The sequence below is a fragment of the Nyctibius grandis genome, chromosome 3 (genome assembly GCF_013368605.1).
Source record: "Nyctibius grandis isolate bNycGra1 chromosome 3, bNycGra1.pri, whole genome shotgun sequence".
NCBI lineage: Eukaryota > Metazoa > Chordata > Aves > Nyctibiiformes > Nyctibiidae > Nyctibius > Nyctibius grandis.
Genome location: NC_090660.1, coordinates 16,087,339 through 16,108,916, shown reverse-complemented (window position 1 = coordinate 16,108,916; position 21,578 = coordinate 16,087,339). Strand labels below are relative to the sequence as shown.

Sequence of the window (21,578 nt, the reverse complement as noted above, 5' to 3'; positions counted from 1 at the left end):
TGAGGAAACAGTTGAGCTGAAATACTTAATTCTCCCAGCTGCCCATCATTATATCCAAATCTGCTTTACTAACAATACTGGATGTTCTGGTGTACTGAGTAGGGTGAACACAGTTTGAACCTGTGAATTTACACTTTTTTTGTCTCCAGATCATCCGCCACCTGCATCCAGCCTTGGCAGAGTCCCGCTTCCACAGCTGCATCTGGGGCCATTGCCCTGTGGGCCCAGACAGCAGCTCTCTCCTCGAGAGCGTCTCCCTCCTGTCACCCCTCATGACGTCAGTAGTTTTCCCCACACATATAGAAAAGGGTCTTTTGCCAGTGCCATTTCTGTCCCAACTGCCATATTAGTTTTCTCTCCCCAGACCAAAGAAGGCAGGACACTGCCTGCGAGAGGGGTTGCATGGTCCAGGCACTTGGGAGAGGAATGGCCGCTTTACAGACCTCATATGCGGCAGAGCTGTGACTAAAGGCCTGGAGATGGCACATGGTGCAGCACCCTGACTGAGACAGCCTTTTCTGCAAAGGGTCCATTCGGCTTTTGTCACACTGACAGTGAGGTTAACCCATCCGGAACTACCCCATCCTTTTTTCAAGTGGTACATACACCTTCTCATCTCCCTTTTCTCTCATCTTGTGAGATGAGAGGTTTTACCTTTCTACCTCTTCTCTCCCCCTACATTGTATGATGAACCCTTTCTACCTTATCCCTAAGTTCTTCAACACGTGTTCTGAGAAGTTGTTACATCTCCTTCAGCCACAGTAGGCAGAGCACATGTAGGAAGATTAGATTGAAAGGCATTTTAACAGGAGTGAAATTGGGTACAAGTTTGAGACCTTTCCCTCTGAAGCTCATAGTGAAACATGAGATAGGCGCCCCTTTTGATTTGTGGGAATTGCAGAATTCAGAAAAAAATCAGTTTGTGTAGCAGAAGACCAAGCTACCTCTTCTTAAGCATGGAGTAGTCAGCTGTCACCTCCAGTCATTTTCCACCAGAAAAAAAATGTAGACGGTGACATTCACAACAAAGATGAGCCTTTGGAAGTGTCCTAAGAGCCAAGGAAACTGTAGGGGCTTGTAGATGCCACTGGGCAAGAGTGAAGGCAGCTTGTCTTGATGATGGATTGCTTGTAATCAGCCATACTAAAGACCTTAAGATTAAATGGTTTGATCTGCTCAGGGGATAAACTGAACCAGTATGCTCACACAGTTGAGTTAATCTCTTTATGCACTGGGATTTGTTATGACTGTCATTCACCTGTAAGACTTGTTAGTCCCATGCAAAACAATGGAGTGGGAAGGCTGACAACTGTTCACTCTTGGGGCAGTCACTGAGCTCCCGCTGGGCTGGAGTGAACATGTAACACTGACCTATCTTGAGGAAATCCCTCTCATCCAGGTAAAAAGCAGGAGACCTTGTTTCCTAACACTGTTTCAAGCCTGGTACCAGCTCTACAACTTCCCACTATTTTCCTCACTACCTTCACAGCCCTCTCCACCAATGCGCTGGCCGGCTGTGACACAGGCTGGTCATTCTCCTCCACACTTGGAAAGCAGACACTGGGGAAAGCAGTCGGTCTCCTTGATGCTTTATGAGCAACCTGTGAGGAGGTCCAGAGGAAAGTGCAACCAAGTGCTGTGGTAAACAAAGGCAGTCAGGCTGCTCCAGAGGTGGCTGGCCTCAAGCAGTATGAGCACTTGCCAGGCCAAAGCCCTTGGCCAGGGGCTGTGTGCTTTCCCCACAAGCAGTCACTCCGAGTAACGTTGATGAGGCAGAGTTAATGATTCCTTCCGAGGGCCTGGGGTCAGCATGCTGAAGACATCGCCTTAGGGGAGCTGCAGTCCCCAGAGCTTCCCTCACTGCCCCAACTGGCCCAGCTGCGCAGGGACCTTTTCTCCAGGCAGATCTGGAGTCACAGATGACCACCGTGTCTCACAGCCCATGGAGCTTCTCGCGTCATGGGCAGAGCTGGAGGTGCAGCTCACGCCCTGGTCCCTTGCATTTCCCAGGGCAGGGATCTTCACTCCCTGCAGGCCCCTCAGGCAGAGGATGGAGGTGCTCACAGTGCCCACTCCCGGGGGCAGCTTGGCCGCCTGCCGCAGGGCTGGGCTCTGCTCTCCTCTCCTGAGGCGGCAGGAAAGGGGGGGGGCCCTGAGCGCCCGCCTCCAGCCCTCAACCCGGGCAGCACTTCCCCTTCTGGGGGTCGCAGGTGGGATGAGGGACCACTCTGCGTGTGGGGAAAATGACTTGGGAGGAGAGACCGACGACACCCGCTCCCCGCCCCACGGCTCCCTCACACCGAGCAGCACCCGCCCGCCGTCCCGCGCGGCGGGTAACCGTTAACCCCCGCCGGGGGGCGGGGCGCCAAACCCTCCCCGCACCAACGGCCACCGGCACGCCGCCCTGCCCTGAGTGACACCGGCGTCCGCCAACCAGAGCGCGGGCAGCAGACGGGCGGTACCGCCTGTCGCGTCCCGCTCACGCCTCGGCGGTGGTGCGGGGGCCTCCTAGCGCGGAGGTCCCCGGGGTCCCTCCTGCTCCCCGGGGAACAGGCTCCAGCGCCCGGAGGGTGGCCAGAGCGCCCAGTGGCCCGCTGGCTGCCCTCAGTTCCTCACCAGGGTGACCCTAGTGCCCAGCGCAGCCCGCTGACGGACACCTCCGGGCCCGCCGAGGCCGCGGCCCCGCGCACCGCCGCGGCCCCGAGCTGATAATGCAGGGCAGCAGCGTGCGCTGCCGGAGAGGGGAGGAGAGAAGGCGGGGCCGTACCGCCTCACCTCCTCTCTCTCCTCCGCGTCCCGGCGGGCACAATGGCTCGGCGGAGCGCAGGCTGGGCCCTCCGGGCGCTGCTGCTGCTGCAGCCGCCTGCCCGGGCCGCACCGCTCACGTCCCGGGGACCGGCCGCCTCTTACGGGTAAAAACCGCAGCTGCTTCCTCCTCCCCCTCCCCTGCTCCCTTGTCCCTCCCTCCGCCTGGGGCTTGCGGAAGGTGGCATTTGACGGGCCTGGGTGGGTGGGTGTACGCTAGATTTGGGGGGGCGATGACAAGGTGGGGACTCTGGTAGTACCCTGAGGTGCTTGCTTCTGAGGTTAGGCGGGGAGGTTCGTCTCGCCGGGGAGGGAAGAGCCAACCAGCCAGGGAAGGTTGCTTTCCCTGTCTTGCAAGGAGCTGTGCGAGCAAGGCTCCACAGCCTCTTGTCGTCGGTGTCTGTCGTCCTCCCCTCTGCGAGTCCGTTTTCCCCTGCGGGGCAGCCCGTGCTGCTGACTGCCCTGCTTCTCTGCCACATGCTGATAAGGTGTTTGCTGGAGGTCGCCGATGTTGCAAAGAGAATACTTATATGTAATATATATAATACTACTTATTCTGCAAACCCTATTAAGGAAAACAGACATAATACCATAATTCTTTTTTCCCCACACACAGATAAAGACTAGGTTGTATTGTAGCACAGCTGGACCAGAAAGGTAGTTCCCAGATTAAGCTCACTCCTACCGAGCATGAGGTGAAGTGTGGCCTCCAACATGGCACAGTACAAGACCTGCCTACTCTGCATCTGTACTGTCTTGGTAAACATAGGCAATAGGTATCCAATGCTTCTCAAAGAGCTATAAACCTTAACATTACTAATTCAGTTACAAGATAGTGGATTTTTTTTTTGTTTTGACATCGTTTCTGACAATGCCAACCAATGGAAAATGCAGTCTTTATGAAAACTTGATAGAAGTGAAGTCGTCATGCTGACAAGCATACTGAAGTGATTTCAGTCTCACAGAAGCTTGGTGTGAGAAAGACCACATCTGTCTTAGGTGTAGCCAGTTCCAGTACATTTTCTCAGCATATAAAAAAAAAAACAACTAATTTGTTCTTAGTCTAGAATGTATAGAAAATACTCTCTTCGTGAAACTCCTGGATTTCATTGGACTTTACAATGGGGCACAATCCAAGAAAAGTATCACAAACTCAGCAAAATTCTCCAGCCCCTGATGTTAATAATTAATCCTAAAAAATGTAGAACTGTGTAAAAAAAAATCTAGCATCTGAATCAGGAAAGCAGATTCTTGTCTGCTACGTATTGGTAACCTTTTTTAAAAAAAGGTAACAGAGTGATGATTATTTCAGTTTTGTTCAGAAGTGGAAATGTTTTTGGCAATTACTAATCAGAAGCAAAAAAAAAAAAAAGTCACGTATTTCTGTAAAAGCTAGTAAAAGCAAGGTGCTTATTTGCTGTGGTGAGAACTATGATGAAATAACCTGTTGAAATGAGTAACAAACCAAAAGATGGTATATCAGGAAAAAACTAATAAAACATTTTCTTTTATAAATAGAGAAAAGCAAAAATCAGATATTCAAAAAGGGGATAAGGTGGCCATCTGAATGCTACATTCAGAATTCAAGCTGTGAAGTATATAGCCACATGAAGTGTGATACATGGACTTAAAGGAGGTTTAACATTGCAGTCAAACTAATCACTTGAATCACATTTGCGTAATGATTCACCAAAACTCACTGAAGTTATAATAACACAATGAGTTTCTTTGAGCTGTATTCTTGCCATGGTGCGTTTACACTCCACTTCTCAAATTGCATCTGCACAGGTAGAAAGAGCTGATCCTATTCTGCACAGTAACAGCTTGTATTTAGGCAAGTGGCACAAATGGTCATGTTACGTCAACCAAGATTTTGTGTGAAATCCAAATGGTTTTGTGTTGAACAGGTTCTGTGGTATAGCTGCCACTTGTATACCAGGAACCTGAGCTCACAAGCTATTGTTCATTTTAATTTTCCTTATGATAAGGTTTAAGTTTATGAGATTTTTTACCTTTACTCCACCATTTTAAACTCTGTAGTGGTGGGACTATGCTTTTGTGCTGTAATTAGTTCAGAATTTATATGTTAAAAAATAATTTTTAATAAGTTGCATGGTACATATCATGGAATAGAGATTATTGTTAAATGTAAAACTGGAAAACAACATTTCTGTATGCATGTGAAATTCACATTGATTGAATTCGTAGAGCAAGAATATTTAATTTAGGTAGACTGAGAAGTGCAGGGAACGAGGGTTAACGATTAGGCAACCAAATGGCAAAATTTTTATCATATTACTACCTTTAAATAAAATTAGTTAGGTTGGCAGAAAGCTGTCTTGCAACCATCAGGGCACAAGTTTGCTTGGGAAAACAGATCCAATGGTTTATACTGTTAAGAAGATACCTTAAATCTATGCTACTTCTGCTTTCTTGCTAGGTGTTTGTATCTAGACACAGTATCTCAGGTTATCTGTTTGCATTTACACATATATCTTGCTTTGTACTGAAGATTAATGTAGGGGTTTAAGGGTTGGGCTTGAGAGGTGGCCTGTGCGGTTGGTTTCTGTGGTACTTCTTTTATGGGTGGGTTTTTTTGGTCATGTGGTGTTTTCCAGTTAAGCATTATCTCCTGCTGAGATTACACTGACAGATGTATTATTACCACATTCTTCTTCTCCACTCTCATCTCAGTGCAAGGTGGTTTTCATTGTAGACCCTCTGGTTCATGAGGAACTGTAACAATAGATTGTGGTTTCTTTGGCAGATGGAGAGGCTCAGTTTAGTAATAACAAGGTGAATATCAGCTGTTTCAAATGTTATGCTGTGGCAGAATAACACAGCATATATATATAGCAATAACATCTCCTCTCTAATATATTTCTCTCAACACGTTTCTGTAGCCATGTAAAGCTGCTTTTGTATTCCCCTTGTTGCACAGTCCAGACATATTTTTTTCTCCCCTTTAACTTAAGTCATTTAACTACATTTGTAAAACCTAAGTACAAATGTTACATAGTGATCACAACTGAATACTTCTCTGCTCCTGACAAGTTTTTTATTTAGTCTTCTGTGCACCCATAAAAGGCAAGTGACCCATTTATATCTCACTGTGTTGTCGTTAATATCTAGAAAAATTAATTATATTCCTTGGATGACCATGTAGTAGTGAGAATTAAATGTCTGAATGTTTCCCTTTTTCTCTCTCCTTCCCCATCCCTAGTACTTCAATAACATCTGCCAAAATCCAAGTGAATGGAGTCCACCTGCATTATCAGCAGACAGGAGGAGGAAGCCATGCAGTTCTTCTGCTTCCCGGAATGCTAGGTCTGGAGATTTTTGTCTTATCTTTGTAGACCAACCACTTCTTTCACAATCTGGTCTCAAACTACAATGTACAAACTATTTTGTAATGTGTTGAACACCTGGTTATGGAGCATTGTCATTTAAAAAATTGCTACACGCACAACAGATAGGAAAAGACAGAGTTATTGCAATCAGCTAACAGTTTTTAAAGATTTCAATTATCTCACCAGGCGCCTTTTATACAATGTCTTGGCTTGTGTAATAGTCACTCGCACTTTTGGATTTAACTGTGCAACGGGAATGTCCAGCACACGTGGCAAATAGCTACACAAGGTGCAAAATAACAGGGGAGGGGGAAAAAATCAGGTCAGCTATATTTATTACACAGACTGCATTATGTGTTCCTTTTTAGAAACTAGGTGCATTCCGATTGAATTAATAGACATAATGCAACACTTGCAGTTTATCATCATAGTGAAAAAGGCATGTTTGAGACCTTCTTTTTGCTTAAAATATATTTTCATGTTTTGGTTATTCAGGGCAACATCGTTGAGATTCTCAATGGCTTTTTGAGGTGGACAACAGGTTCTGCTAGCTAAGCGGTATCTGTCCATCAAGACCACTGCTTTTGATAACAACCTTTTACAATTAACACAGGCTTTTTTTCCTGGGTTCTTGCAGTTCTAAAGAACCAATCCGACTTACTAGCAGTTCATGGCAGGCTGTCAGTAGGACCATTACTGTGCTCAGAGTTGGGCTTATGCTTAACTGAATTGCTGGATCAAGATGATAGCATGTCAAGAACTGAAGAGCAGGAAACATTTGTTCTTGGCAGCAACATTTTCACGTCTTCATGAAGTGGTTCTTTCTTTCAAAGAATTCTCAACAGGAGGGTGGAAAAAAGTTAATGCTAGGGGTGCTTTAGTAGTCATCTGTTTTAACCTATTCATTCTAAACAGCTTTTTAAATTAGTAATCCTGTTGCCTATGCTAACTCTTTAAATATAAATAATAATTTCTTCAGTTGTAATGTTATTATTATTACATGTACATTGCTATTGTTCAGCTAGCATTATTACAAACAGTAATGGGGTTACTATCTTTACCATTATTAAGTTAATGGTTTAATATTTGGGGGCAACTTGTGAGGGTGGGCTTTACATTCCGACTGTCACTTCTTCCCTTTGTACTGATGCTAAGTTGTCAATATCGTTGTACACTACTTACAGTACTAACACACTAGTAAGTGTGTAGTGGCAACAAGATAAGTGCTTTTAGGTCAGTAGAATTAGTCTCTAGACTACTTGGAAACTACATTAAAACAAAAATGACGTTTCTCTTTCTCACTGGAAAAATACTAAGAAAACCAAGAAAACACAGCATTCAGATACGCTCTCAGCCTTGTGTATTTTTTAAGTTACAGAAAATATAGTGTAAGAAGCGTGTGCATGATAGTGCAGAGGTTCATACAAAGCCTATGTAAGGCTACGTGATTAATATTAATCAGGTTGCGTTGGTATTTTTCAATCAACCTGATATTTTGCTTCTGACACTAGCTATTAATTGATGTTGCAAGAGATCATGCCAGGCTATAGTCAGCTCATCATAGCATGCTATGTACAGCCTCTTTTATCATTTAGACCAGTTGATGGTATAGGAGGAGGTATGAGGATGTATTTCTCCAAGTAAACAAAACAAAATCTTAAATGCCCTTAAACAGCCTTTTTAATGTAATGATTAATAGTCAATTTTATATTTGATTTACATAATTTGACTATAATATATTAGATCTGAATAGATTTTAATCAAGTAGCGTGTGATAGTATTAGCACATGACCGTAACACAAATAAGAAGTAAATTGGAGTCTTACCTTCATGCAAGTGTTCATGGAGAGCTTAGTACAATAGACTGGAGTAATTAATTTTTTAATCCTTTAAAGGTCTGAGCCATCAATAAAAGAAACTGTTCGGCATCAGAAAACTTGCTGTATGTGACTTATTTTGGTAACATACATATTAGAAAAATGAAGTGTTACAGTTTTGTGCCTTTGTGTCACCACTGTCTCCTCAGGCAACGAAGTATTTAAAACTCAGCTTTGAGCACTGATATTCTCAACGGAGTGTTCTATCTATGTTTGCTCTGAGCATATTGCAGATAGTTCTAAAGATTTTTATTGTGGTATTTCCTGTCTAAGAGTTGCAATGGTTAGTTACAATCAGAGATAAAGTGTACTTCAGCTGATGGATAACCTCCTTTTTATAATTAACAGACAAGTTTCCCCAGCCTCCGTTTAGAATATGTACACTATGTGTGTGTGATACGGTGGTTACTTTAATTGAAAAATGATGATGTTTCAGGGAGTGGTCAAACCGATTTTGGACCACAGCTTAAGTCTATGAATAAGGATCTTTTCACAATTGTTGCTTGGGATCCTCGGGGATATGGACAGTCCATTCCTCCATCTCGAGACTTTCCTCCAGATTTCTTTGAGAGGGATGCCGAAGATGCTGTGGATCTTATGCAGGTAAATCTATTCTGAGATTTTGCTATTTTATATATATATTTAAATGCTGTTTTCCTTAAATTTTGAGAAGGAAGAAGAGTGCTGTTAAGCAGGTTGTTTCAAGCAGACAGCAAGTTATGCAAAAGAGCATACAAACGAGAGCTTAAAACTGGGCAGATGCACACTATTCTGGAAAATCTTCTGCAATGTACATTTCTTCTTCCATCCCTTCTGCAATGTACATAGAGGTTCAACAGTGGGAATTAATTATAAAGCAATATGTTTTTATTCCAAGACCCCACCCTAAGAGGTTTGCAGCCAAGAACCATGTATGTTTAGGTAAAATATATATAAAAAACAAAATCTATGCTAAGTGGTTTAACTGAAGGGATTACAGTAGTGAAAGGTTCTTAGAAAATTTTCTAGCTAATAGAACCTTGGCATTTTGCCCTGAGTAGCCCATTTCAAGAAATATTTAATTCTAAAAATTAACTTGACACTTTGCATTTTACAGCATATTGCTGAAATAATTTGTGTAGGAAATTGAAGGGTTCTTGTGATCACACCAGATCTTAATAACTAATACAGCTATTGTGATTATAAAGAGTATGACCTAAAGCTGTTATTACTTCTCCATCTTGCAAAATTTTTTATTTCAAATCTATGTTTCTGTATTCCTCTTTTATTCTGTCCTATAAGTGCCAATGCTATTTTCTGATTTAGTATTAACTAATATTTTGGCTTTGTTAAGTCAAGCTATACAGTCTCTTTGGCCATGTTAAGAAAGTTGGCAGAGCATTAAAATTCCAAAAATATGAGACAGGATTCAGACAGTCAATCCAACTGTATTTCTGTAATAAGCAGTAACCTTGCAGAAACCCATCTGAAACTGGAGATACAGCCTTCCTGGAACATTCTGCATAGCAAAACAAAAGAAGTCTGACAGCAGAATCAGGATTAAGACACGGTTTTGCCCTCTAACCATAAAAGCAATCTCTCTGCACTGTAAATCACCAATTTCTTCTGCTACGCTAACAAAGAAAATAAAGCTGCTGCCATGGATAGGTGACAACCTTTCAGTCTCAGTGGTTGTAACCCTCTTTCCTGCCTCTGTCCAAATACTAATAACTGCAAAATAGAAAACAGAGCTGTCCCCAAAGAGAAAGTAACCATGTAGCATCCAGTCAAACAGGACAGCAACCTACCAATCTCTAAAGCTGCAAAAACAAATGAGACATAGCATCCTGGTTTTTTGAAGATGTTTGTTGATATAAGCATGTAATAACAAATTATTAAAATCTTCCCAAGCTTGGGTAACTTGCATCTATTTTAGCATAACATATAAAGGGTAGTGCAAGTCTCAAGGAATCATCCCAACTAGGATTTCCAGAGCAAAACAAAGTCGTAACTCCTGCAGAGGCCTGACATATAGTCTACACACATCATCTGGCCTACCCTCAGTCAGAAAATCCACCCATACAGGTGAGCCTTCAGAACATTTATTCTAGTCTCCTTCAGATTCTGGTGTCTCTGCTGGAGCTGTGAGTGCTGCAAGGTTTCTGTGAAATAACAAAAGCTGAAATTCTGCAGAGTATTTAGCACCTTGATGCAGATGACACTGCTCTGTATGTGTTCTGTGAAAAAGTTTTCTTGAAATAAAAGTACAAAACAAGTAAGTCCACTCTGCTGCACCCCATCCCAATATCTAACAATAGCAAAGGCCGACAGCATCAAAACAGTCATTATGGAAATAATTAGCATTGACGTTTAAGAGGCCCTTACTCTTCACAGTTCCTGTCCCAGTGAAAGGACAGGCTTGATCTTCTCCAAGTTTTTGTAAATCAACTGCAACCCTTACGGTGTCCTTCCTGTGATCCAATGAAAGCATACCATACACAGTACCATTGTATTGCAACTCACTGTTGTAAGTTACTTCTGTTACACCATACGTGATCATTTGATTGCATTTCACTTAGGCCTGGAAGGAGGAGGTAATTTCCAAAGAGAGTTTGTTCACTTACAGGGTAAAGCCAGCACAAAACCACCCACAGAACTGAGCTGTGCAACAAGCTCTCAGATTACTGCCAGTGTTAAGTAGAGGCCTGTACTGTAAATAGTTCAAGATTAAAGCAAGCACACATGCATACCATATCCAACACATCTGTTACATCACATCGTTTTTTGGAAGGCTGCAAAGGATAAATTAAATTCCTCCTGCTGGAAAGGCATCCTGAGACAACCCAAAGAATGCATCAAGATAACGGCTAGTAAACAAGAGAAACACAGGAGGCAAACAGATCTCAGCTGAATCACTGGCAAATAACCTGGCACAAAGAATAAAAATTTTAATCAGCTATTCCACCCATCAGCCAACTTTGAGATCCATAGTTTGCTAGTGGCAGTAGGAGAACAGCAGCAGCAACAGCAAACACTTAAGCTTTATAATTACTGCTGCCAGCTCCTGAAACTTGCGAAGACCCCAGTAATTCTTCAGCAGCAAGATACTGAAAGTTGGTCACAGATAACTGCTTTTTCAGCAGGCCAGGGCCAGCTTGTGATCAGCTGCTACAATTTAAAGTTCTCTTTTCTTGCTATCAGCTTACTTTCCATGTCCTTTTCTTTCCCCTACTTTATTTGTTTTCTGTTTAGTAATTATAGCTTAGCAGAGTGAAATCTAATATTGAGTAACACTAAAGGAAGAAGCCAAAACCAGAAAAGCCTGATAGTGATAGAAGTTTGCTAGGTGTTGAGTTGACTGATAAAGTTATGCCTCCCTTGAGCACTGAGTTTAGGAGCAGACTAGAAACTGCTTTTTCTCTCTCTGTAGTTGTTTCTCTCATTGTCTGCATTGTTGATTTCTTCTGTCCAAAGAAAACAGGCCTGGACTTCCAACAACAAAACACTAAGCACCAAAACAACTCATTCAACTAACTAGCTTTTTTTCCTCCAAAAGTACAATATCTTCCTTAATCGCATCTAAAAGGCTGTAATTTCTGCAAGAAAACAGACCAAAAAAAACCCCCTTTGAAACCTTTATGTTTGTTTGTAAAAAGTTCACAAACTGAGGCTTCTATATGCAAAACTGCAAACGCTGCTTAACCATCGAATATCACTCCTGTACAACCTTCAGATGCATTTGCTCCTGAGTGCCTTTACCTTTCCCTCTCTGCCCACTGAACATCACACACACAAAATCCTCTCTCCTGTCTCTGCCAGTACCCATTCCCACAGATTGTGGTATATGAGGAAACGAAGAGTTTCAAATTCTAGTGGAAAGCATTGTACAGGTCAGAATGAATTAAGGTCTTGGTTGTCATATTTTTTGCCCTGAGCCTTCCTTTTCAAGAAGGAGAAATTTCATTATTAATGTTTTGAATTGCAGTTCACCATGAAGTAACATTTAAAACGTACACTTAAAAGCTTCAGAAAATGTGAATTAGGCACTAAAATTTGATACAATCCTGTAGCAAATAGTTTAAGCATTTTTTGGTTGTTACAGAGCAGATTTTTTTTTTTTAGATCAGCTAGCATCAGTAAATTAGATCACTGGGTTCCATTTTTCAAGTCTTAAACTTTTCTTTGTCTTAAGCTCGTCTTGGTCTTGGATTACTGACCATCCCACACTGTGATAGTCTTTGTGAACTTTATACCAAGAGAATCCAGAGATTCTTGATCTTTAGCCTCCATTGTAAATAAATATTTCTTGAAATTTCAAGAGGGCTTTTTCAAACACAGCAAGAATCTAATATGGCTACTGCCAGTTTCATTAAATAGTTGTAGAAAATTGGAAAGGCAGGTATAATTCCTTGTTTTCTCAATATTTGACCATTTCTTAAGTATTTTTATGCATAGCAGGAAAATTATATTTTCTATTTATGAAAACTAATTGTACTTTAACTATGTAGTGTTGTGTCTACATCTGTACAGTTAGTTTTCAAGAAATATTTGGTATTTGTTTGTAAAACCAGCTGATGATTTGCATATAACTTTCTTGTACAAATCAAGGCACTGAAATTTAAGAAGTTCTCTTTGCTGGGGTGGAGTGATGGTGGAATTACAGCACTCATTGCAGCTGCAAAGCATCCAACTCTTATCCACAAGTTGGTTGTCTGGGGAGCAAATGCCAGCGTTACTCAAGAGGATGTGAGAATTTATAATGGTATGTACAAGCTGAATATCGTATCCTAAAAGAATTATTTTCATTTCTTTTGACCTAAGAATCTTAGTCATGTAACAGGTAAGTGAAGACAGAGTTGAGAGCACAACAAACCTAAAGGAACAGGACGCAAAATTCACCAAGTTGCTAAGTATAGGGATAGATTAAAGTCATAGGGAGAAACTCTCTAACAATTACTCTTGGGGAAATATAAAAGAATTTTTAACAAGTCCTTACCAGTTTACTCTGCTGAAAAGCATAAGTTATAATAGCCTATCAGCAGTTTTCAGAAAGTCAAATTTTTGTTGCTGTAACAAATTCCTAAAAATAAATTCCAAATAATACTATTGACCCCAGGCTTGATTGCTTTTCTCACATCTTGCACAATCTTTAAACAAGGTCCACAGAAAATGACTGAGCTAGCACATAGGAGCTTTTGCCTCTAGGGCCTATATAATACATAGACAGTAAGAAAACAAGCTCATAACTTACCTTTTGATTTCAGGAAGCAAATTAATCATTCAAGTAAGTGTCCCAGGATGCCTTTCTAATTTGCATTCCATTGAAGTTAATTATTGTGGTTACAAAACCTTTGCAAAGTAAAGAAACATGGGATTTCTGATCTGTATTCCACTCTTACGAAACAGAATCTGATAATTTGTCACTCTAAAGGAAAATAGCAAAAACTGCAAATGAACTCAGAAAGGGACTGTATTTCCTTTTGAAATTAGGAATTAAAAGAGTCAACCATACAGGCCCTCAACAAATGTAACCCAGTATAACTTCATCTAGGTGACTGGAGTTTGATTTATAACAGTTGTGAAATCTGACTGTCTGGCTTCAGCTAAATGACAAGTGTATGTAATGTAGTGCACCTGTTCTTACCTCACCTGTATTAATGCACTTTAATTGGTAACAGTAGTGTATTTTTTAGTTCAGTAAGCAAAATGCTTTTTAGCCCTGTAAAAGTGCTGCTTTATTTCTTTACATGCTTTTATATTTATGAAATTTTTCTTATATGACTATGAAATGCACATCAGTTAGTATCAGCCAACAGGCTAAAATGTAAAAAAGAAAATAAAAATTAAAAAAAAGTCTTATTTTACAGGGAGTGCACACAGCAGTGACTTTTAGCCTCTTTATGGACTGGTGCTTTGAACATCTCTGGGTGCTAGAGCTCAGAGAGCAGCAGTGCAAGCCTACAACTGGCCCATCAGTGCATCTCAGCTGCAATGGAGGGTTTGGTAGGAGAGAAAGGTGTTTATTTGGTACCTGTGTCCTTTTAACATTGGCTTTTTTCCCCACTTTCTTCTTAAATAAATGCCAGCTGCAAGGATGAAACAGTAGATTCCATAAGGGAAAAAGCTGTTCAGTAACAGCCTGGGGTAAGCAAACTCATTTCCAATCAGATGTTGTTATAAAGCACTTTCAGCCACTACTGCCTTGCTCATTGGGCTGGACAGGTATTGTGGGTTAACCTGGCAGGCAGCTAAGCACCACACAGCCCTTTGCTCACTCACCCCCAGTGGGATGGGGGAGAGAATTGGAAAAAAGGTAAAGCTCACGGATTGAGATAAAGACAGTTTAATAGGACAGAAAAGGAAGGGAAAATAATAATAAAGACAAAAGAATATACAAAACAAGTGATGCACAATGCAATTGCTCATCACCGATTGCTGACCGATGCCCAGCCAGTTCCCAAGCAGCCACCACAGCCCCCCTGGCCAACTCCCACCAGTTTTATAGTTCAGCATGATGTCACATAGTATGGAATATCCCTTTGGCCAGTTTGGGTCAGCTGTCTTGGCTGTGTCCCCTTCCAGCTTCTTGTGCACCTCCTTGCTGGCAGGGCAGTATGAGAAACTGAAAAGTCCTTAACTTAGTGTAAGCACTGCTCAGCAACACTAAAATATCACCGTGATATCAACATTATTCTCGTCCTAAATCCAAAACACAGTATTATACCAGCTACTAGGAAGAAAATTAACTCTATCCCAGATGAAACCAGGACAACAGGTTCTGTCTGTTAATTAACACCTCACTCCTTTCTTGCCTTAATTCCCATTTGAAACCAATTAAAAGCTTTTCTAGTGGCATATATTGCTGTTTGATGATTCAGTACTTTTCAGGTCTCTTTCAGGTTCGCTGCTATACCAACATTGTTTTGGGCTTTGTTCATACAAAGCTGTACAACTGAAATACAGTTTAGTGAAGGTCACCCTTGTGGATATCTGGTTTGTGAGTGATACTGAAAATTTTAGGAGAAAAAATAGGTAAATCTGATAAATAAATAACTAGAATGTCAGATTATTTGTACAGCTTTAGCCAGCCTACCATGAGTCACAGGGCTCTACTAAGTAGAGATGCTTGTTTTTCTGTAAGACTATGGCAAATGTACCATGATGTCAGCCTGCTGGAATGCCTTAGTAAGAGCTTCCTTCCTTTGAATACTGGTAGGAGCCATGGAAGATCTTCCATCCATGAGCCAAAGCAAAAAGCTGAAGGATATAAAAATGAATTGCCAGCTCTGGCACACTGTTATAAAACAGTCCCCTTTTTATACACAAAGTACCTCCCTGAGCTCCTCTTCTGTAAACCCTCCAAAAAGAAACATCAGAAGTTTTAGGACTGGGTCCTTTGGTTATTTTTTTATTTCTGTTGTTCCCCGTGACCATAATAACAAAATGGTCTTCTGCAACTCAGAAAGACCCCAGCAGAGATCATAAAACTGCCTTTTTTATATCCTTTCCATGCTGTGAATTATTTAAAACCATTCAGTGCAGTTTCAAGTTTGAAATACATATCTGCAGTCTGGTTTGAAAACTTAGTCATATTAGGTGTTAACAGTACTGGGTTATATCTTGTTGCTGGAAAGGACATCATATTTCAATGTTGTTTTATCTAGGCATCCGAGATGTTTCAAAATGGAGTGAAAAGGTCAAGAAACCACTGGAAGAGATGTATGGACATGAGTACTTTGCAAAAACCTGTGAGGCTTGGGTAGATGGAATATCTCGCTTTGCTGAAAAATCAGATGGTAAGGCTTTTACAATGTTAGACTGAAGCAATTATAGTAGCAGAGAGTTCTGGATTAAAAAAAATCTAACAGTACTCCTAGCAGCCAGTAAAGGAAGGACTCTGCATACAGCATTAAAAGCTGGGTCTGACTCACACTCATGAATAAAGCAGTTATTTTGTAGATGGTTCACAGAACCAGCAAGGTACAGGAGGAAAACACATTTATGGGCAGCATTAGGTGATGAGTCCCTCTTCTTGTTCCACCACAAAACTGCATTATTAAATCACTGCTTTTGTGCAGACTGAATAGGAGGGATTCTGCTCAAGCTTTTTTCTCCTCTCTCAGTGTCAAAGGATTACCTCTTGGTGACATTGTTAAGATATCCCAAAATTGAGGTGTGTTCATTCTAGTTTCTGCAAACACAAGCTGAAGCACTATTTCAAAACTAGTAGCATATAATGAGTTAAAAAAGAAGGAAGTTCAGATTTTGGGAACTCAGAATTAACAAAACACGTTTAAAAAACACTATTGACCCGGCTTAGGTATTTAAAATCCAAAAATAACAGTTGAACTAGACAATGTAGTAATTATTAAATGTTTATCTCTAAAGATTTCTGCAATTACTTTACATAGACTTCTACAATCAAGGATACAATGACTAATAACCTGCACTTGTTTTAATTCAGACGAAAAATGCTTTTAATTTGCCTAAACCAGAAATACATAGTACATAAAACAAGGAATCTGTAATTCTCTTATATATATTTTCCTGTAGCTCTCGTAATGAAAGACAGGAGGTGACATACATTAACAGGCAGTAGGTACTACAAGGAAAATACTCCTTTATTTTGTATTTTTTCCATAAAGTTTTGCAGAGGATCAGCAACATGGTACTAGAATTTCCCCCAGTGGAAAGATATAACAAATTATGATCTGATTGTATTTTACCCTTTCTAGAATGCATCTCCATAAAAGTAATTTATTCTTAAGTCCAAATCCCAAGCTGGTGAAACTCTGGCTGTGACATCCTTCTACTGCATGCACACGCCTCAAACACTATGAGATGGAATGACTGTGAAAAAGAAGCACCTGGAGACATGTAACAAGAACCTGAATTACCTAGATGCTGTAACTGGGTCAGATACTGGGAGAAGCCTAACATTTGCTAAAAGAGATGAGCAAACCTCAGGGTGCAATTTTCTTCCAGGAGTAGCTCAGGGAGGACAACTTCGCATACAAGCAGGCCTCCTTTGAATTAAACACACTGTAACAAAATGTGCTCTTAATGGCAAATACAAGAAAAGGGGTTAGTAAAGCCCATCAGAGATAAAGGGAGGACAGCAAAACCTCTGTTGATGAAAAACAACTCAAGCTCTTTTTAAGAAATAAGATTATTTGCCTTAAATGGGACAGCTTTTAGTGTGAAAACTGTAAGAAATGAATTTTTAGAAGGTGCTAACACTCAGTGAAACTGAATAAGCTGCATAAAGCTGCAAAATTCAAGATTCTTCTTGCTGTTCTGTGTAAATGGAGTAAATATAATCTAGTGGTTATGGTACAAAACAGTTTTAGGACCTGGAAACTAGGAGATAATAGTTGGAGTGCCAACTATGTCCTTAGGTAAATAACTTAAATTTACTTGTTACTTGTTCTGAAAAACGGTCAACATTTGTGCAGGTGTTTGAGGACCATGGCTGAAATGTTCTAAATGAAAATATTTAACTGGTAGAACAGCAAACTAAGACTAAATAACCAAACAATTGGAAAAACTCTGTGAAACAGTGTATGACTGTAGAGCTAAGGTATGAGCATTAACTGTACAGCTGTTGGTAGCTGCCAGGAGGCAACTACAAATAGGACAAAGCTAACTCAAAGATAAATGGAACATAAAACTCATCAAGTGTGTTTTGCCCACAGAATCTCTTGGGAGAGCATGGGAAGTTAGGCAAACAGTTTGGAAACTGGGTTACTAAGGGATGAGGAAAAAAGAAGGGGGGAGGAATAGAAGAGTCTTTAAGAAAAAGCATTAAAATTACTTCTAGTGAGATTAAAGACTAGTAAGCATAGAATTATTCTTGAGGTTCTGTAAGATGAATGGGCAAGGAGAATAACCTTTGAAGAGTTCGAGTACAATTTGTATTAAAAGGTTATTCACTGCAGACAGCAAAGGGCCGGGAAGGGGGAGCAGGTGTGAGTACAACCTAAGTTAATTTGTTGATAAAAGTAGCAAATCTTGTAACCTGACAACAGATATAATGAAATGTAGCATAAACATGAAGGACATAAGACTCTAAGGCTGAACAGAGCAAAGCCAGGAAAGAGTCGCATGTGTTTGCTTTGAACAGTCAAAAGAGAGCCTGGGGTGAGATGTGGGACAAAAGTACGTCACTTGCTCTATCCATTTGTGCTAGTATCCGTTAATGAAGCAAATTTCAGTGAAGGAACATCTTGGAGAAAGAAATGTTAATTAAAGTCCTGATTACATAGTTCTGTGGGTTAGTTGCAAGCTATCCACAAGGAGAGGCAATAGCTAGAACCCAGTGGAGTACGCAGTCCTTTACAGAAGCAGTTTCAGGCTTTCATGCTATTTTAAAATGAAGTGTGACCTTCATTTATTTTCTCCCCAGGTAGTATCTGCCAACAGTTGCTGCCAGATATTAAATGCCCCACACTTATAATTCATGGTGAGAAAGACCCTTTGGTTCCACAAGCTCATGCAGAATACATTCATAAGCACATCAAAGGCTCTCGGTAAGTTATATAATGGAGTATTTATAAACCATTGTTGAAGAAATGCAGCAGTTCAAACCCACAGTGTAAAAAAAAAAAAAAGTATTTGGATGAGTTGTCTTTGTCACAGACAGAGCTATTCTAAGCTTCCCTAGCCAGTTACAACACAAACAGCGTAGATGGACCTTTCTTGCAATATAAGTAGTATAATATTTTCATAAGCTCCTTCCTAAAGTCCTCCAAGAGAAACCAAGTAACATCCTTTTCCTCTTTCTACTTCACACGCAGAATCACTCCCTAACATTTATAGAAACAAGCAAATTTCTTCTCTGTTATGGCCATTGCACTCCCTTTGCTGTGAGAGACCTCATTTCTGCCCCATTCAGTAGTGAATTTATATGCTATGAATGGAGAGATTCCCAGTTCTTAGAGAGAGGCACAGGAGACCAATGTGTGCTCTGCCTTGTTGATGTGGACAACCTTCTCAAAGATTTTGTTTTTCCAACTGTCCCATGAATTTTCAGTGTTTTTAAGAAATGCAGAATGAGAAAAAAACCTGTTCAACTACACTCAGAGATATTACTTTACAAACAATAAAAATCTCAGGGCACCCTTTGCTTTGTTTGAAAACTCCAGAAATGCTTCCAATAAAAAGGTAGGATTACACCAGCTGAATTTTCTTGATAGATTTGCACACAAATTAGAGAGTTCTATTACTACATAATAACCGACTGTGATGATTAACACTGGAAAAAAGAATTAGGATAACAAAACCCATTTTTATGAACGCAAAGTGTAGGGAACTGTTTCATTGTTGTCATGTTGGACTTGATGATCTTAAAGGTCCTTTCCAACCAAAATGATTCTATGGTTCTATGTCTGTGAAAAATTGAGTGATGTATTTATCTCAAAGTCAGCCCCCCTGTTCATAGAAATGCATTATGCTGGAGGAAAGATGGGAACAAGAGACCTTCCTAACAATCACATGCAGGTGTTTTATTCCATGTCTGCTAACTAGTTACTCCCACATGCCCTGCTCAGAACACCTATCATTCTGTTAGGTTTCACTGAGCTCTGTAATGCTCCAGATGCTGACTAAGGCAAGTCATCACAAAGACTAGACAGGGATCTGATAGCTTTTCATTGGAAGACAAGCCAAGGAGGAAACAGTGTTAGATGTTAGGAGTTGCTATCCAACAAAATGTGAAGTGGTTCTTTGCATGTGTTCGTGCTGAAGTGTTCCCCCATATGTGTATTTATCAGAAAACAAATCAGACTAAGTGTTCTCAGAAATTACTACTTAGGTACATGGTCCCCTTCTTCCCTTGTTGCACTGGAGATAACATGTACCATTGTGAAGCTGCAGAAAAACCTTAAATTTAGCATATTTTCAGTAACACGTGCTTCTACCATCAGCTTTTCTTGCCTTGATTTTTATCTAGTAGTAAAGTAGAAAAAACTTGCTGGTTGTAGTGCAGAGACATGGCTTGTTTCTCTCATGGTAAAAAGTGTGCCATCATTCTGTATTTGCATGGTATGGCTAGAGTTGGGTAGCATTACAGTGCCTTAACAGCAGTAGGTTATAGTATACACAGTGCTATAGATTTGTGCATCTGTGTGCTGCTTGGTCTTTGAAGAAATAGAGTTAATGAAATTCAGGCAGAAGTGGTAGAAGAGCTGGGTATGTTCACATGCTGTTGCTCTTCCCACCCCACCCCCCCCCCCCCCCCCCCCCCCCCCAACAAAACTGTACTTGTGACCACCAAAAGAAAGGTTGCCCTTGCTGTAGTAGGGCTTAGATGACATGAAGGCCACATAGCAAAGTATTAGTCAAGATAGCTTTAGCTCTGTTGAAACTGCTTACTATGTGGTAGAATAAAATAATTTAAAGAATTTCCCACCCCCATATAAAGAAAAGAAGTGTTAGAAGTATATACCTGATGTATAAAGTTTTTCCCAGAGAGAAAGCAATGGCAAGTAGCATTTTAGGCTTATCACACTCATATCAGTATTACAAAGATTTAGCTTTCTTCACAGATACTACTTCTAAGCTTTTGTTATAGCTGAAGAAGTCCTGAATTCCCTTTTTACTTTAACAGATGAATGAATGGTGTTAGTTTTGGATTGGCTTTTTGTAGAAAGATTGGACAAGAAATCTACATTTCTGTAGTGATCTCTTCAATATGTTCACTGCCCAGCACAACCACTGTTCTCTGAAAGAGGGAAAAGAGCTCAGGTACTTCACATACCTTTCAAAGATGCATCCTGCGCACGTAAGTTTTGGAATGTTATCTTCTTTGCAGGCCACCAGAAAGGTTCCTAGAAACTGAGTCTAGGACACAAAAATTTGTTTTAAGCTTAGTTTGTCCTCCCCAAAGTAGGGCAGGTAGTATGCTTGGTGCTTCAACTGTTGCCGTGGTTCACATTCTGAACAATGTACGTAGGGATAGTACTTAAAACAGGAGTTACTTCAGTTTTGTACTTAGATAACCAAGAGCAAGGAAAAGGCAACAAATATTTTAATTACCTATACTCACAGAATGTAATGTCTATTCAGTGTTTGATTTTCTTCTCTTTTAAGGTTGCTTCTGATGCCAGAAGGAAAGCATAACCTACACCTGCGTTTTGCAGAGGACTTCAACAGACAAGCAGAAGATTTCCTACGCTAACTTAAACTGTAAAACAAGTCAGAGGTGTTTGTCCTTGCCTGGCTTAAGAATTTTAGTTGGCTTTCCGTTTTCATTCAAGTTGCAGGTAGGTTTGAGTCCTGTAAGAAAAAACATGAAAGATATTTGCATGAGAAGCATACATTTTGAGAATATGTAAGCCTCAGTGGATCAGAGCACACCAGTGTGCTGCAGGATTTCTGGCATGTCTTTAAACTTACTCCTTGCCACCCAGGCTAAATAGCTGTTCTGTGTCCTATAGAGGTGTTAAGAAAGACAGAACACATGATCTAGAATACATGCCTTTATGTGCTCTTAACATTAAAGGACAAAAACATTGTAATAAATGCAATTCAGAACTGTTACACTGAGAAACCTGTCGAAGTTACAAGT

The 21,578-nt window shown here is 40.6% G+C and overlaps 1 protein-coding gene across 2 annotated transcripts; it reads left to right on the top strand.

Moving 5' to 3' along the window:
- The first annotated feature begins 2,482 nt into the window (after positions 1-2,482).
- On the top strand, positions 2,483-21,550 carry BPHL (biphenyl hydrolase like). 2 transcript variants are annotated; one of them, XR_011047852.1, is made up of 8 exons: positions 2,483-2,912; positions 6,029-6,132; positions 8,469-8,635; positions 12,620-12,773; positions 15,676-15,807; positions 18,417-18,540; positions 20,619-20,755; positions 21,101-21,187. XR_011047852.1 is itself a non-coding variant. In XM_068396856.1 (7 exons), exons 1-7 carry the CDS (start codon positions 2,809-2,811, stop codon positions 21,186-21,188), a joined length of 873 nt encoding a protein of 290 aa, XP_068252957.1. In that variant the 5' UTR covers positions 2,484-2,808; the 3' UTR covers positions 21,189-21,550. The 2 variants fall into 2 exon arrangements, 1 of the variants encoding a protein (XP_068252957.1); XM_068396856.1 differs by lacking the exon at positions 20,619-20,755 and having other exon boundaries at positions 2,484-2,912; positions 21,101-21,550.
- The last annotated feature ends 28 nt before the right edge of the window (positions 21,551-21,578 follow it).